The following is an 18,823-nucleotide window of genomic DNA, read 5'->3' on the forward strand; positions in this document are numbered from 1 at the left end:
AGCTAAACTCCGACGTTATCAAATCTGTACCAGAATGTTTTTCTCCCTATGAGGCTGTGTATGTGACAGAGAAACTCACACCCTGCATTTCCAACTTCTGGCTAAAACATGCACGTTAACCTTCCTGCTTAAATGTGTCTGTGGGTCCGACTCCGTTTATGCTTGTTATTATGATATATTTTGGTTCATCTTTCTATGAAATGGATGCAATAAGTGCACACAATTTACATATGAACGTGACAGGGGGAGATAAACATACAGAGAGAAGTGTTTTTTATTTCTGCTCTGCCACGAGACACGCTCAACACTGTGAGTGTGTGCTAGATATCTGAAACGGAGAGAAAATATTCTGCATGTTTGGTACGTTTTTTGTCATTAATCAACCTTTTAAGTCTTCGGCCAAAGTTTTAATCAAGACTTGTTGTTTCCCCTCGTTTATGCATTATGTCCATAGGAGGTCTTTTGTGCCTGGTTAAATGCATTCGACCTCAAGATCCATATACTTTCCTGTCAGGCTTTCTACTGTCCTATGAAATAGAAAAAGGCTAAAAGCTAAATATAACTAAAACGCAGTTATGAGCAGCAGGCTGTGTAACATGAGAGATTGTCACTTAGATTATGACCATTTTCTTATAGCAGTATCTGCCAACAAATATAAACAAAAAGTATGCTTCAGAACTGTTTGAGAAGGTGCTTAAAAGTTTTGAGCAATGTATTGTTAATATGAATTAGACCACTATCTTTTCCCTGCAAGAAACACTTACTCAATCTTTTATATATCGGTGGAGCTCTACTGATCTAACATCAAGAATGTTTATTAAATTTAATCTTTCACATTCATATTTTCAAGAAAATAGTTGAAAAGTCATTCTGTTATAGTGAAATACACTTTATGCATTACGTCAGAAATGGATATTTGACCAGAATCCAAACTGAATGAGATAAGTAAATTTTATCCTCTTGCATAACATGAAAGGTTGTACACGAGATAGATTTTTTTTTTGTTCGATTTCATATCATCAATAACCCAGTTGAGCTGATTTTTTGTAGCAAGCTGATTTTGTTCAGATAATTGCCCCCCATGCTCTGATCATTGAGACGCATCAAAAAAGAGGGCAGATCAGTATGTAAAGCCCCTCGAGGACAAGTGTCTGAATATATCCCCCCTTTGAGTCTGCCACAGGCTGCTTTGAGAGTAGAACCGATGGTCTGCCTGGGGCTTATTTGTGATAATAATAAACCTGTGTTTGAGCCCAATGTTTTCTTACACAATTAGTGTGCAGTTAGCGTCCCCGCTCTGCCAAACACCAAATTTTCTGTTACATAAATAGGGTGTTTAATATTGTGTAAGGGGTAAGTAGTAAGAGCATTACGTTTGTGGTTGTATGACTTAAACTTACACAATCGCACAGTCAAGAAATCTTAAGTCTGAGAGTCTGTGAATGAGAGATTGTGTAAAAAATGGATGGTCCTTTCACCATCTTAGGCTTTTTTGGACGGTAGCTGTTTATCCTGAATGATTTTAACCGCCTTGTTGCATCAGGAAACTATTGGAGTTGTAGATGAACCAAAACATAAGCTTGGTCGGTGTCATTGAAGATTTATGAATGGCTGGGTTTGAGTCAGCAGCACGGGCTGGAATGTGAGTCATGCCATTTTGACTGTCATAACATGATGGATAGATAGAGCTGTTTAGTCTAGCGTGGATCCATGCCGCCTTACGATAGCTGCAGTTGTTTTCAGAAGCCTCTCATCTGTCAACTGTCTGGCTGTTGAAAAGGTAAATGACACTGAGCTTTGTCTGACAACAGGCCAACTGCAGATGAGGGACCGAGCTTGTCTTCTAACCCTCAGTCGATATACATCAATACTGACATCACACGGCCGACCGTTCAGGGAACGCATCCCCAAAATAGATAGGAGTTATTTAAGGGTTTAGTGTTTAAAGATCACGATAGACCCCTGTTGTTAACTGGTTAAGAGTGTCTCCGGGCCTTGACACAGGTTTGACATAACACGTACGTGTCATCAATCTGAGCCAATCAGAATTATTTTTAGGACCTTTTGTGAATTCAGTGGATTATGTCATTTCTAATTATTGGTTGCATTTTGGGTCGGAACGTTATAACCTAGCTAGGTCTGGACGATATTGAAAAATAATGTAATATACATTAACTTGCTATATGATATGCAAACATGATAAAAAATGCTAAAGGTTTGTCAAATCACTTAAAATTATATTACAATAATAATCGTATATTGCGAAAAAGGGAAGGATATACTGTATATTGCAGAGGTCACTAACAGGCGGACCGCGGTCCGGGTCCGGACCCAGAAGTCATCCCATACGGACCCGGACCTACAGCCAAAAATATAACGTTATGATGTAAAAACTGGCGGGGCGCTTCTATTTCATCGGCGCAGCTGTTGTAGTCTTTACGGTAGTGGTAGTGGAAACGCACAGACCAATTGCATGCGAGTGAAGCCATCCCACGTGATACCGCTCAGCCAATCAAGTCTGGTAAACATTGCGACTCGACAGTGCAGACAGATGAGAAAGTTGCGGCAAGTTACACATGAAAAGACGGTAGAAAGAAAATAAGATAGCGAGCACTGTAGTGTATGTAATCAAAAGGAGAGATACAGACGACTGCGCCGGAGAAAGAGAGAGAAACAGGCGAGTGAGACGGAGAAAGAGAAACAGACGAGAGAAATAGACAAGTGAAGAAGAGAGAGAGAAACAGGCGAGTGAGACGGAGAAAGAGAGAGAAATAGACAAGTGAAGAAGAAAGAGAGAAACAGGCGAGTGAGACGGAGAAAGAGAGAGAAATAGACAAGTGAAGAAGAAAGAGAGAAACAGGCGAGTGAGACGGAGAAAGAGAGAGAAATAGACAAGTGAAGAAGAAAGAGAGAAACAGGCGAGTGAGACGGAGAAAGAGAGAGAAATAGACAAGTGAAGAAGAAAGAGAGAAACAGGCAAGTGAGACGAAGGGAGAGAAAAATAAGGAACAAATGGCGCTCTCTAAAAAAAGAAAAGTGGACAGCGAAAATAGAGCATTTAATCCAGAATGGACAGATTCATTTATGTTCATACTTCCCACTGGTAGCACTAAACCAGTGTGTCTCATATGTTCTGAAACCGTGGCTCTTATTAAAAGTGGCAATGTGAAACGCCATTATGAGACAAAACATAAAGGTTATGAACAAACATACCCACTCAAATCTGAAGGGAGATCACAGAAAATAAGTAGTCTCCGAGCCCAATATGAGCAGTCCACCAGGATCCTGAGCCACACATTCACTGCCCAACAACGTGCTCATGAGTGTTCCCTCAGAGTTGCTTGGATTTTGGGTCAACACAAAAAGCCATTTACTGATGGAGGGGTTGTCAAAGAATGCATGACTGCAGTAGCTGAAACACTACTTGAGGGAAAACAAAAACAAGAACTTTGTGATAAAATAAAGCAAATACCCATGTCAGCATCATCTGCCACAAAGAAAAGCCAAATATTAGCTCAGGAAGTGCTAACCCAGCTAGATGAAGCCGTGCATAAGGCATCGTGTGTAAGCTTAGCTGTGGATGAGTCTACTGACATGTGTGATAATGCTCAGCTGTTAGTGTATGTAAGGTTTTACAACACAGACCAGAAAGCATTCTGCGAAGACCTGTTAGGTGTCACTCCCCTTCAGACCAGTACAAGAGGAGAAGACATCTACCTGGCCATAAAAGAGATGTTAACAAAGAGAGGAATAAAGCCAAAACAAGTGGTTTCAATAACCACAGATGGAGCCCCTGCTATGGTAGGAAGAGAAAAAGGAGCTGTAGCAAGACTGAAAGAGGACAATCCTGAGCTCAAAGCTTATCATTGCATCATTCATCAATCTGTCCTCTGCGCCTCCCTGTCAGAGGAGCATGCTGAGGTGATGAATACAATGATGAAAATGATCAATTTTCTCAGGGCATCCTCTTCCTACCAGCATCGCATGCTTAGGGAATTCCTCAGAGAAGTTGATGCCAATGCTGATGATCTTTTGCTGCACAACAATGTGAGATGGCTCAGCAAAGGCAGGGTGTTAGCACGCTTTTGGTCCATCAGGAGGGAAGTAGCATATTTTTTGACAGAGCTAGTAAGTCAGAAAGCAGCACAGTTTTCACTATTTTTAGAAAACAAGAAACAGATGGATAATGTGGCCTTTTTGGTTGATATCACTTCACATCTGAATGAACTGAACTTAAGGCTACAGGGCAAGGACAATTCAATTTGTGAACTGATGACAGCTGTCCGCTCCTTTCAAAGGAAACTTGAGGTGTTCAAGGAAGACCTGCAGGGAGACTGTGTACACTTCCCAGCAGTGCAGGATCAGGTTCAAGGACAGAGAGATGTGTCTTCCTTTGTTGACTTTATTGATAAGCTGATTTTAAACTTCAGCAACCGTTTCGACAGCTTCAGGTTTGGACAGCAGCTCACCATGTTCATTCAGAACCCATTTCTCATCACAGATGTCATGGAGTTCTCAAAGGAAGTCACACAGCACTTTAAATGGGTAAATGCTGGGCCTCTCCAGATGCAATTGGTTGATCTCCAAGCAGATGTGGCTCTGAAAGAGCAGTTTGTAAGAAGTGACTCTTCCACATTCTGGCTTCAAATGGTCCCTGAGACAGCTTTCCCAGGTCTGAGGAAAGTTGCTCTACACATCTTGACCATGTTTGGCTCCACATACAACTGCGAGGCAGCTTTCTCAACAATGAACATAATCAAGACTAAATATCGTTCCAGGCTCACCAATGAGCACCTTCACATGTGTATGAGAATTGCCCTGACTCCATTCAAACCCAGGTTTAAAATCCTGGCAAGACAAGCTAGAGCTCAATTCTCTCACTGAGCAAAAAGTGGGGAGTGGGATATAAGAAAGTTATACTCTAAAACTGTTAAATTGTTAAGATATGTTGAGATTAATTATTTGTAAAATTGGTTACGATTGTTAATTCAATATGTAAAACAGAAAAGGAGAAATTCAAGCTTTTCCTCCCTTTATTTTATTTGTCTAAAGTTAAGCACTTTATTTGAACATACACAATTTTCACATTTAATTTATTTTCCCTTATTTCGGAATACAGTCCTACTTTTATTTTGTTAATGAGAGAACATTATACATATCTACAGTCATGCATACATGTTCAGTTCTATGTTACATGACAATAAATATTGTCAAAACGTTTTTGAATTGTACTGAATTCATTTGATTTGGTAGTCAGTTATTTATTACATGCACATGCTGATACAACTACTAGGCTACTTAAATATATAAGCTATCATACTACCTAGTTAGACATTATGATATTCTGGACCTTTGCTTCAATAAATTTTCTCTAACTGGACCTCTTCAAATATTAGTTAAATACCCCTGGTATATTGATTGTTTCATTATATTGTTTTCTCAAAAGTGTACTGTCTTTATATATTTATTTTTTGTTACATATCTTGTCACTTTGAACTGTATGTGCACTGGAAGGTTTCGTTTTCTTAAAATAAATGTGTAATTTGAATTTCGGATGAAATATAATTTACCATTAAAAACAAAACAAAACAGTTTTAATGGTTGCTGCAGTTTCAACAGTATCTTTCACATCATTAATTCAAATCCGCGCTCTAGCGCAGTTAGCAATCCGACTATGCGTTCTGCACCTGGCTGAGCCACAAACAAAAAATACTCCAAATATTTTCTTAATTTACTTAATAAATAAACTAGGGATGCACCGATCCGATACTCTGGATCGGAATTGGGGCCGATCCGGGTCTTTTTTGCAGGATCGGGTATCGGACTGACGGGTTCTCTTCAGTCCGATCCGTTGCGATACCCGTGGATGTTACTCTAAAGCTTCATAAAGGACTAACTATCAGGAAATTACCATAAACGTTGTCATGCACTGTTTTCGATGTCATGTATTTCGATAGCTTTATGCGAGGAATAAACCAATATAGCATAATTAAAAAACTCTGACCTCCGCTGGTGCGGTCATCTGTCAATCTCAATCCAGCATGCGCGTGTCCGGGAACAGTCAGGACGTTACTCGTTCCAAAGTTTTCAATATACTTCATAATCACTAGATAATAGACTTTGGTTTTGTTTAAAATGCATTTTGCCGGAGACTGTACTCTCTGAGTGTAACGTTATTAGATTCAAGCACTGGAAGCGGTCTATGTTATGCGTCATTCATACATAACTTTTAACTTTAGGATGGATTCAATGTTCTATGATTTAAAGACATAACATATCTCTTCTCTTTGTGTTATAACTGTTTTGAACTTGGGAAGCAAAGATCCCCGCGACAACAGGATCATCTCAATCCGGGATGCGCGTGAGTGAAGCGGGTGCATTAAGCGCATCATTCTGCGTTCAATGCGCATGACTTTAAATAACGTAGAAGCGAATGTATTAAGCGCATCATTTTGTGTCCAGGATGTGCATGAGCGAGTTTGGAGAATTTTATACTGTGATAGTTTTGTGTAATAAACAGAGATTTATTTGTTAAACATTTTGTAAGTATCTGTGCTTTATGAGACCACATTTTTGTTTTGTATATATTTTTAAGTTTAATACAGCACTTAATTACATTTAAAAAAAATCATACTTTTAAGTAAAAATACTTAAGTAAAGGAAAATGGTAGATTTTAATTGACTCATGGATATAAAGTAAAAAAACAAACATTTATTTATGGACTGTAGTGGAATAAGTATGATGTGCTTCATACTGTGGGAAAGCATTTTTTGTCCAAAGTACTCTGATAAAGTACAGATATATTAAAATGTACTTGAAAGTAAACATGCTTAACTATCCACCTCTGGCAATAAAAGTTAAAATATGCAAGTCTACTTTGATCATGAAAAACAGTGCTAGTATCGGATCAGAATCGGAATCGGCCGATATGCAGAATTCAGATATCGAAATCGGATCGGAAAGGAAAAAGTAGTATCGGTGCATCCCTAAAATAAACTAAATGAAATTTGGCCGGCATGGAACTTGCAAGGGCTTACATTTGAGGCCCGTGCAGGGCTCTAACTTAAAGCATTATCGGAGCGCTGTGGAAAGGGTTAAACTAAGATCATCATTATAAATGTCATGGGTGCGCGTGATGCGTACAGCTCCGCTATATAGATGCGCTGCTCGTTTTAACTGTCAGAAATGGTGTTTGTCAAATGTACCAATATGGAGACTGCTATTTTTGCTGGAAAAAATATGGAAGCTGAACATAATGATGCAACGCCATGAGGTAATGCTATCTGTGTGCTCTGTCCTACACTGATAAAATCATGTTTGTACTGGTGGATAACTGCAGTGAACACTCAAAAATTTGTTTGATTTTACTTTCTACCTCAAACAATGTTGAATTCAGTATGGCTTGGTGACGTCTCAAATTCTGGCCAGTTCGCATGTCTGCGTTCAACCGCGAAAGCTGAAACAGTAGCGAGCTAGGGTGCGTTCATTCAGTATGTGTTTGTGTGGACTTTACACTGAAGCAACAGAAAGGGGGACCCATTTCGTCTAGCTGTGAACAATGGAACAACAACGAAACAACGGTGCAGAATTCACTGTAAGAAATATTTATCTTGTAATATGATTTTTTTTGGAGGGCCGCCATAGTCTCGTCAATGAATGGGAAACACTGCAATCATAGTTATTACAAACCATTGCTGATTTGTGATATTTTTAATGTAAATCTTGCAACCCGACTGGTAGACCCTGTGTGTCATACCAGAAAGAGAGAATTATGCTAGATTCATTCAGTAGCCCCATGTGATGCTATACATCTTGCTGTTAGAGGTGTTATATTAACCCTAACTGGGCTCTTCCAGGTCTGCGGCTGTTCAGGTTGTGGTCTATTCGATGTCTGGAAAGTGTTTATCACTGGGCCAGAAGCCTCATTTGTTGACATTCACACCGTGACTAGGGTTACTCAGCTGACCACTAAAGCAAATGAGCTGGTCAGCAGTGTAATTACGGTGTCTGGGTTTCCGCTTGGATCCAGCGGTGTAGCCGTTTCAGGTTGAGGGATACGCGCTTAGAGCTCCTTCTTGATTAATTGGTGGTTTAACAGACACATTAGTCTTGTTCGGTTTCACCTTGCCTAATCGATGTGGAATTATGGTACGGAGAAAAAGTTTGTCATCGCTACGCTCTGTATGATGTAATAAAGAAGTACATGAAGACATTAATCTTAGCCAGATTTACAATGATATGTAATTTGCTAGTAAGATATGGTTGAGATGTTTGATCATTCTGTTTAAATGCAAAAAAAAGACATTTTTACTTCAGGTGTGTAATGAAATGCACAGCTTACCATTTAATATGATACATGATTCTAGGTTCACAATGGGATCTGAACAAATTTTAAGAAATTAAAGCTGAAATTTAAAATAACAGATTTATTTCCATTTTTTTAAATAAAATCGTTATTTTATTAAAGAAATGACAACTTTCAAGTAATAATTTAACTTTTTACTTGTAAATTAACAAAAATTGATGAAATGTAAATGAATACAAATGAATCTGAAAAATGTAACTACATTTCTACATAAAAATGAAGAATTTAGGACGGAATTTAGAAAGCCAAACCTTTAGTGGTAACTTATTAAAGCGGCGAAAGCACAACATAAAAACATTATTATTGTAAAACATTATTTATTTTCCCATAGGTCATATGTTTGCTACTCAACCAATAGTGATGGAGGCGTGTGTTCATTTGTTAATTGACTAATAATTATTCTTTATGACTTTCAGTTTCACCTGGGAAAAACTCTGCCTTCGTCAGATTCATAAGGTTCCTGAAGCAGTAGAGCCCAAAGCCATCACATCCCTCTCTATCTCAATCACCCTTTGAGAGATCTTCAATGGAGCAAAGAGATCTTAACCGTTCATCCCGGCCCAAAGGGAACGAGGAGTTCTTCTCCACTGTAACCACCATCAACAGAGCGGACCTCAGTGAGGTCGGTCTTCTCGCCAGTCCGATGAAGAGCCTCCCATTACCCGGTGAGCAGCAGGACCGTCAGGAGGATAAAGACCTCGGCCTGAGAAAGGAAGTGGACGCCACCTACAGTGCGGGAAGTGAAAGATGGTCACAGGGAGATGGACTGGACGATCAGGAGTTCTCCATCAAGGAGGCCAGTTTCTCAGAAGGCAGCCTGAAGTTGAAGATCCAAACAACCAAGCGGGCCAAGAAGCCTCCTAAGAACCTGGAGAACTACATTTGCCCTCCTGAGATCCGCATTACTATTAAACAGCCTGGGGAGCAGAAGGCCACCAAACATGGAAGGAGCAGCAGAAGAGGGAAGGAGGAAGATAAAGGACCCCCCAGAAAGAGGGTTAGTGTCACCTTTAATGTTTTGAAAGGATGTTGTTTTCTTGTCCTGACTTTGTTGTGTTAATTTCATATTGTTAACTTTATGCTATATCTTTTTTTTGGTGATAACAGTTGTGAGAGATAGAAGTGCAATCTTATCAGATAATGAAATATGGAAAATATGTATTTCCATGCACTTCTATTAAGAAAATCTATGTCCTACACAACTACATTGAGACTTAGGGTCATAAAGGAAAAGTTCAACCAAAAATGAAAATTCCAATCTTGTATGTCTTACTTTCTTCTGCAGAAAACAAAAAGAAGATATTTTAAAGATTGTTGATATTCAAACAACAATGACTTCTATTAACTTCCATTGTACGGACACTAAACGACTGAGACATTTTTTGAAGACATCTTCTGTTTTACATATAAAACGTGTCATATTCATGTTTTGATCAACATGAAATTTAATAAATGATGACAAAATATTTCATGTTTCTATGAGCAATCCCTTTTAGAAATTAATTCTGATTCAGTTAACCTTGCAAGCTTGTTTCTTAGCAAATGCACAATTTATGCACATTGTTTCCGACATGGCCTTTTTATTGATATTCAGTCCATGCTTTGCTGTCCGTGTTCTCCAACGGGACTAAAAGATGACATTTATGCTGGTCGCTGATGACACGATCGCATTTTATGGACCGTCAGTTCTTTGGTTGCCTGTCAGATGAAGTGTGTCCAGTCTGCGTTTTTGAGCAACGTAACAGCTAGTTAACCTTTCGTGACATTTAGACTTTGTGAGTTCATTGACTTCCATGTGGTCCAAATATCTTCACGACTTTAAATTTCAGAGAACCTAACGTACCGTTTTCGATTTATTTAAATTAGACTGCAACATGATATTAATATAGTTGTACCACAGGATTCTTCTGAATGGAAAATAATTGTGCACAAATATGGTAATCGTTCAGTACAATGGTATTTTTACTGTGACATTGCCATTTTGATATTTTCATTGTACAGTGATACCTCTGCAGTTAGCTGCATTTTGCAAGGTGAGCAGAAGTTGTTTCAGTCAAATTACTCAGTGTCATATGAGGTCATATTTTGTTTTAGCATACCGCAGCATTTTCTTTTTGAAGTTTTTAAAACAGATGTCAATTTTCCATCCTCTGGTAGAAGAATGAAGGACTATTGTAAAGAATGAGACAAGAGGGTGGTGGTAACACAGTGAGTCTGTAATTTGACCATAATTAGGGAGAAAATCTGAGCTCACTGCGTCAGAGAGCAAAAGCAACATCACCATCTTTCAGTAAATGCAGCGCAGGCTCAAATTGTTCACTGTTTTTTTTGTTTTTGAGGAATTTCTGGCATTGAAACGTCATTTAATCTTCACGGTTATCTCTTAGGGTATGAATTATTTGTATTGCAATGGCAGACTGGCTCCCGCTGTTTCGTGTGATGCGCTTTTAAAAGCCTGGCCACGTCTGCCAAGCGCATTTGACTTGATCCCAACAATTGATGGTTTGATTATCGGCCTGAATGTTGTATGTGGCTGCATGTTATCTGATTTCCCCAGGGATTTTTCTTAGCCCGGGGAGGAAGGACGCTGTTGCTGCGCAGCCACAGCCGGGTGTCTAGAATTTCTCTTATTTTCTGGCTCAGAAATGAACCACTCGTCTGGTCCACAGAGACGAACGGTTCTGAGGCAGAAGAAAGGGAGATGGAGAAATCACACAAAAAAAACAGAAGAAGCCTCAAAGGGTAACGGCGAAGTAAGGCGGGAAGCTGAAGTGCAGCTGTCTCCTTCTGGCAATCTCCTCATTGACCACAGACGCGGTGTCAAAAGGGCCAAAAGAAGAGAACAGAAGAGGTGGCCTCACGCCACTGTCTAAAGTGTAGCCGTGTCAATAGAAAACCGCTCCAAAGGGGCAAAGAAAAGCAGCACCCATCCCCCAGACACTCTACAGATGGAATGTCATTCACTTTGAGGAGGGATGGTGCCACAAACTCCCATTTAAAGGCACCAAATCCCATTCTGTCCTCTCCGTTTGGAGCTCAGGCGTCAAGCCCAGCACCTCTTGTCATCTCTCGGTTACAAGCGGCGTGGGGTCAGGGGTTAGTGCGTAATTGAAACCAGCCAGTACTCGCTAAGGATAGAGGCTTACATCAACCTTCTCGGACAGCGACAGCTGTTGGCTGCGTCCTCCATTCTTGGCCGCAACCTTTTTCCCCCTGCTAATGTAATCAGAATGCCGAGGCCATTGCAGTTTAGACAAACCGGGCACTCGGGTGAATTAACTTGCTTCTGCCCATGATCTGTTCTGCGCTTCAGGCTAAGCATCGTTGTGGAGTTGCTGCGCTGGAAAATTTGTTTAATGCAGCAACTTTTCCTCTCCCACACAATACTGTGAGCACGCAGCCTGGAATGGATGGCAGGCATCTCCCCGGCGTTGTAAAAGAACGAGTCTGGATGTGCAATTAGGCGGTCGGAATATGCAGAGGTCGGGACACACCGTGTTTGGCGTTTCCATTAGGACTTTACCAAAAGGTTGCGCAAATGGCATCTATTATTTTTTCGTCTTTAGAGGAAAAACATCTTGCTGAAATGCTTGTATAATCGTTCGGCGTGCACTTAAGGGCTGGTGGAAATGTTTCTGAATGACAGTTGTTAAAGGAACGGGTCACGCAAGAAAATTCTGTCATGTTTTTTCACTCTCACATTTCCTCATCACCTTTTTTCGTCCGATTCATCATGTTGAAGCAGCGGAGGAGCTTATCAGGAGGTAAAAACGGGTAAAATTGTTGGCATCAGCTTGGTGTGCCCGGGGGTTACATTGCGTGGGCCGCAGTGTCGTACAGTAGCCCCGCGTCCAATGAAGCCTAGTTGAGTTGAAGTCTATAATGTATTTGTATCCAGAATCACCCCTGTGATTTAACAGAGTAGCGAGTTCATTGCGATGACAAGCCAGATAGAAACCAGATCAATGCATGAGCGGGTGCTCTCCGAGGGACAGACGACAGCGATCTTTGCCCCGTCACTCTTCCGTGTTTGACGACAACACTTTTGATTGTCAGCCATTTCCGCCGGAGTGGGCATGCTCATCGGTGCGCGTATGACAGGGGAGAACGAATGCCCGGCTTCGGCGACTTACACCGAGGGGGCCGGGCAAATCATTTTCATGAGATGAACTAGTAAGCCCGACCCAACGTCTTTACACATTTGGTTGAAGAAAACAACGTCCCAAATGAGAACTTCCTCTTCGAGCAAAGATGCAGGAGAGGATAAGAGGTTTAAAAACGGTGAATGTGTAGCAGGGTAAATGCAGCTTTTGTGTAGTAATGATCGGGGAGTCTGGCAGGGAGCAGATGGGCTAGCTCTCTGTCTCATTGTGTCTGGCTCTTTCTTTTTTTCATTTTGGCTGAACTAATATGCCAGATGGTGGCAAAGAGGAAAGGCCAACAAGTGAGCCAGGGCATATGGGGAGCCTGGTTAAAATGGGACCCTACTGCGGCGGGGGATGGGCAGTAGATGTGTGATACAATAGCAGGTAATTAAGGGAAGGACTTGACTTCGCTGTCTGGCTTTTGTGCACGGCAAAATATTTTTCGTAAGACCTGCCGTCAGCATCAGACAACACTGCTGTACTTCATATCTTTCTGCTGGTTTTGCTCAATCAGGCGTGATTATTTTCTCAACGTTCTCATCTGTGTTTGGGCCTTCATTAGGCGGTAGGGTCTATGAGTAGTAGTCCATCCTGGGTTCGAGGAGGCGCTCTGACGGGCATCAGCCGTGCGACCATCTCATTATTTTTCGCGGGCAATGTGGTCTGTGCTATTAGGGTTGAGAGGTAGTGGAGACCTGACTTTTCTTTTTTTTTTTTTGATATTTGGGCCAAAATACAATAATATTTTGAGGCTTTTTAAGTTTAGTGTATTTTGATTTAGGTTAGTTTTAAATGGGATATTTTACTAAACAAACCTATAGTGCACTTTTGTTTCTAATGTCATAAAAACCATGCAGTTTATCGAACTGCATTAAAGGGATAGTTTACCCAAAAGTTACCCAAAAATCTCATAACTGACCTACCCACTTGTATTTTCAAATGTGTATGACTTTCTTCTGCAGAACACAAAATAAGATATTTTAAAAGACATTGGTACCCAAACAACATTGGCCCCCATTGATTTCCATTGTGTGGACACAAACCACATTTCTCAAAGTATCTTATTTTGTGTTTCTCAGAAGAAAAAGTCTGATACAGGTTTTCTGTCACATAAGTGTGAATAAATGATTAAAAAATATTTTTGAGTGAACTTTGATTCTCACCATTATTTGCTATCCTAATATTTCACTTTTGTGTAGATTGCATGAAAGCTGAAGTGTGTGTTTTGTCTGCGTGTGTTTAGTAGGCCTATATTAAAGTGAGGGTTAAACATCCTATGAGACTTTTCAGTCCCTTCAGCACCTCAACATACACACCGGGCTCATCACTCAGGGTTACAGCCCATCAACTCTGTCTCTGTGTACACAAGCTAGCGCTCGCTCTCCCATCAAAAGTCTGCCCTTCATTCCCACATGCATGTTTCACTCCAGTGATCTACAGCCATGCTTCACTCCAGCTGACATGTGTATCATATTCTTTGGCTTGTGTGTGCAAACCATAGTTGTCAGTGATAATTTCATAATAAGGAAACATAGACTATCCCGTCCTGGAATGTTTTTTTGTTTGTTTTCCCCAGTTACGCATTTTTATATCGACAACATTCGACAGAAAACGAATTTCGGGTATAAATCCATTTAGGAATCTGTGAGGTGCGATAAGGAAGACCCTTTCAAGTGGGTCCAAACCCCAGCCCTCCCATTGGGCGCCGGTTTTTATGTACTAATGACATTGGCCAATCTCTTATCAGAGTGTCACACAACCCCTGCTCCTAAAGCTTCATTACCCAGTGCCTGTGGAGTCATCCTTTCATACAGGACTGTAATCATTAGGAGCCGGTCCGGTGTATTCACCAGAAAATTAATTCAACATCAAGTCGATAGGAGACTCCCCCGGCCTCTTGATGTGAGGTATTTATAACAAGCTATTTGTCATTGGGGGAGTGTTGGTGGTGACCGGGGAGGAAATTGTGGGCAGTTCGGCAGTCAAATAAAATTGACCTCTGTGTGTGTGTAGGAGATTGTCAGAGCAAGAAAAAGTCCCTGAATGTGGTTTTACTTCCTTTTATTTAACTGCTGGTTTTTCATTCCAGAGACGCTCATCTTAAGTCTTATGCCATGTGTAGCAGGTTTCAAGTGTCAAGAGGTTTATTATTTAGTTTAGAAAAAGCTTTTTTCCTAAATAAGCATTACTGTTAATAAATTGTATGGTCTTGAAACAGAGACATTTATAGCCATGGTTTTCCTCAGGAGTTTTTAGAATTGAGGTTTTTGATTTAGGTGCAACGCTAACCTGAACAACCTATCCTGTTTTTTGTACATTGTAAATTATAGATCTACCTCAATAGTTCATTATGAAACTTGTTTTTAATGTCAGCTGCTACATGTGCTCGACTTTTTCATTGTCTGTCATTTTGACTGACAGGCTCGTAAAAAATCTGTCATAATACATTTTTTACCTGTCACTATGATGTTGGTGGACGGTGATGTTACGTGCTAATTAGCATGTTTGTGACATCATCGCTATGTACCTGCATTTGCTCTCTGAACTACTGTGTTTTAATAAAACTGAATACCCAATAAAGTTGAAGTTAATGTTTCTGTTGTCAGACATAAAATGATAATTACAGACAAATGTTTATAATCATATGTCCAGTGAGTTACAATGACAGGTGCTTGTAACTGTTTTGTAATCATTCATTCATTCACTTACAAGTAACTTTAATCTGCTCTTTGGTTATGAATGTGCTGCTTCTGCCGCTCACTGAACGGAAAAGACGCAGAGAGACATTTTTCCACTTACTTAAAGTTAAGGTTTATCCCAAAATCATTTACATTTATGTATTTAGCGGACGCTTTTATCCAAAGCGACTTACATTGTATTATCCTATACATTCATACAAAGGTATTTGCAATCCCCTGTAATCGAACCCACAACCTTGCGTTGTTAACGCAATGCTCTTACCACTGAGCTACAGGAAAGCTATAATAAAATGATGCTAGTCACTATCACTTTCTGAAGGAAAAAGTCTGTAAGCACTGCACCAATGTGGGCGCCTGTGTGTATGGCCCGATTCACATTTCGGGTCTTTTCCACGCGCATATTCGTTATTTTAAATGAAGACATGCAGCGGGCGCGCAAATAGGGTGTCTAGACGCATCGGCGCCACATTGTGGCCACATCGAGATGGAAATAGTTAAACTTTTTGGAGTTCCGCACGTGCGCGGCAGATAATTTGAAGAGAGAAAGCGGGATGGTTTTACGCGCGAAATGTGAATCGGGCCTACGTGTGAGCAAGCGTTGCGTGGTCTGATTAAGTGACAGATGCATGGATTGCAAAATCAGATCCAGAAATAACACCTCAAACAACGTTATCGCTGTGTTTTTATGAAAAGTGTATAAAGATTTACAGTTTGTATTGAGCCTATGGGGAAACAAATTAGACGATTGTGGACCATCATAGTCTAATGCCTTGTTTATACAATCACCCGGCTCCGCAACTCGAGTCTCCAGTGATCCCACATGGGTTTTCCTGAATAGGCGAGGCGTTTGAAAGTAATGAATGGAAAAATATGTCCTTTCCTCCGGTCACTTACGATCACGTTTTGATGAAAGGAAATGATTGGGTCCTACCAGCTTTCCTGTAGCTCAGTGGTAAGAGCATTGCGTTAACAACGCAAGGTTGTGGGTTCGATGCAATGTAAGTCGCTTTGGATAAAAGCGTCTGCCAAATTCATAAATTTAAATGTACATAAAGGGGAATTACAAATTGCCCTCATTGTACTGGTAAAAAAAATCTGTCAATGACGGAGAAATTTCCGTTAACGCGAACGACCTCTGACTTGTAACTTCTACAATGTTCACATGTCGTTGTTGTGTGCATATAGTAAAAAAAATAGCAATGTCTTCTTAAGATATATAACGATAACTATAGACCACTGGTTCAGACGTTGCTTTTCTCTTAAGAATGATTTTTTAAATGTTATTTTTATAGTTATTGTTACGACTATTGTTCCTGCTCTGAATGGACCTTCTGGGCTGGCCTACGACAACAACCACTGTAAACACCTTACCACAACTGCATAGCAACCTCCTAAGAACCGCCACAAACGTCTTAGCAACTGCATAGCAGCACCCTTGCAACCAACCACAACACCCTAACATCATGCCAGCAAGTTTTACTCATTTCCCAATCAGAAAACGTGCTAATTTAATTTGAACTACAGCTGCTCGGCACTTCATAACAAATCAAACAATATTTGATAAGATAGTTTTTCTGTTCCTGGTGTTTTTACACTGTGAAGGATTTGTGGCTTCTCACTGTGGCCGTTTTGATCTGAAATGACTTCTCACCAGCTGCCAGCTAGTGGTCCCTGTCTTTGTTTTTTGGGCCATTGGGCTGGAAGGGCTTTTTTTCTTTGGAGTGGTATGGGGGTTGGGTTTGGACTGAGTCGCTATGATTTACTACAGCTGAAAGACCAGCTGCCCCTCTCCGTTCAGGCTAACCCTCCTCCTCAGACTTTCTCCCATAGTCATCGTTCGTCCCAGACCCGGTCTACATGATATAAAGATATCACTATTAGGACTGGTGCAAAGACCAATGAGTTTGATATATTGACCTAGCAGTTTGGTCGGAATGATATGTGTGTCTTTATGAAGATAGATTTAGAATTGATTAGATGGCCATATTTTGATTGGATAGTTAGGGCAGGGGGATGGGTTGAGTTCATGTTGGGGGAAAAAAGACCAATTTGAGACCGTGCAAATGATTTGACGGTATGAGGCAGCCAATAGCCTCGTACGGAAGTGGAATTACAGGCCCATTTAGCCAACAATAGTACATCAGTTATGTGTCAACTAAGACATGTCAAGTATGTCTTAGTATCTGTTGAGCTTTTTTCTTGAAACTTTTTCATTTCTTTCATTCACATGTACAATGTAAGTGCTTTGGCAATACTGAAACCGTGTATAGTCAGACTGGTAGTCTATGTTGACTGTGAGAGGAAGACGCGGGTCATGGTTTACACAACTGGAATCCCCCCCTGGTGAGACCTTTACATTTTGGTTGGTGGTTTCTATAAACAGACTGTTGCAAGCCACATCTTATCCGTGAATATTTCTGTTACGAGCGTCGCGCCTCACGTACACACAAAGAATATCATTTATTCAAATCTGTACACAGGACTGTGTTTCAAGGCCTCTCGTGGCACGCTCACACAGTCAATCGATTGTGTCTATGCCAGTGCTGTGGGTGAACCGTACACATGTGCTCTTCTTAAAACATAAGCACGCTTCACTTTACACAACACCATCACACTGCAATATCATCTAAATGCTTAACTTTCAGGGATGGATTTTTAGTTGATTGAACATGTTTGACTTCACATTCTCGTTGGTTCATCTATAGATTAGGGGTCTTCTAGTGAGTCGCGAACCAAAGATAGCTCTGGTAGACAGCAGGGGACCATATTCATAAACCATCTTTTGGAAGAAAATTTTAGCTCTGTGTTAGGTTGTTAATCGATGTCAATGTAACATCACGAAGCAAAGCAAGTTGAGGGGAACTACTGTAGATGATTATGAGATATAAAGCACTTTATTGTGAGACTGTATGATGCCCAAGAAAATGGTGTAATACTGGCATCTGCTAAAGAAAGTGTTTAACATGCCTACAGTCATTTTGTTTTGGCTTGAATTGATTGGATATCTGAAATGAAGAGACCAAATGCAAGTTATGCAGGTCAACTTGTTTGAATGGTAGGGATAAGAGGAGAACTGAAATTTATGTTTGTCATGGATTTGTATAGTTTACTATTGAAATGACCAGTTTCTTAGGATCTGCTCAGACAAATTAGCATTTCTTTTGCAGGAAGATCTTTAGGTAAAATATACACTAAATCTAATTTTTCTAATTTTAACTTTTTAAGTTTAAGACTTTAGTTTTTGATGAAAGAAATGAATATGTTAACTTGATTATGTTTTAGTGAACAAAACTCATTGTTTTAGATGTGTATGGTAGTGACTGTCAATGTCATGTTCATGTCAGTGAATAATGACTTAAAATTTCAGTCCATTCTTTATTCATTCTCAGGCCTTTTTTTCTTTTAAATGAAATTTAAGAGCAGATGGTCTCACACTTTCATACTAAAACAGCATCCAAGCACATTTTTTCATGGAGGAACAAATGGTTTAAATTTGGAAAAGCATGGGTGGTGAGTGAATCAGGAGAAATCTTCGGTGAACTGTCCTTTTAAGAAAATAAACAATGGAGGACTTGAAAGAGCTAACAGTGTCACATCCCACATAATTTACTGT

At 40.2% G+C, this 18,823-nt stretch overlaps 1 protein-coding gene across 1 annotated transcript in view; it reads left to right on the forward strand.

Annotated features, from left to right (window-relative positions):
- The window catches only part of setbp1 (SET binding protein 1), a 58,223-nt gene that overhangs the window by 4,683 nt on the left and 34,717 nt on the right, over positions 1 to 18,823 (forward strand). The window contains exon 2 of the mRNA XM_056745759.1: positions 8,783 to 9,363. Within this exon, the coding sequence (XP_056601737.1) occupies positions 8,893 to 9,363 (471 nt within the window). The 5' untranslated portion in view covers positions 8,783 to 8,892. The remainder of the gene's footprint in view (positions 1 to 8,782; positions 9,364 to 18,823) is intronic.

The sequence above is a fragment of the Triplophysa dalaica genome, chromosome 4 (assembly GCF_015846415.1).
Source record: "Triplophysa dalaica isolate WHDGS20190420 chromosome 4, ASM1584641v1, whole genome shotgun sequence".
Lineage (NCBI taxonomy): Eukaryota > Metazoa > Chordata > Actinopteri > Cypriniformes > Nemacheilidae > Triplophysa > Triplophysa dalaica.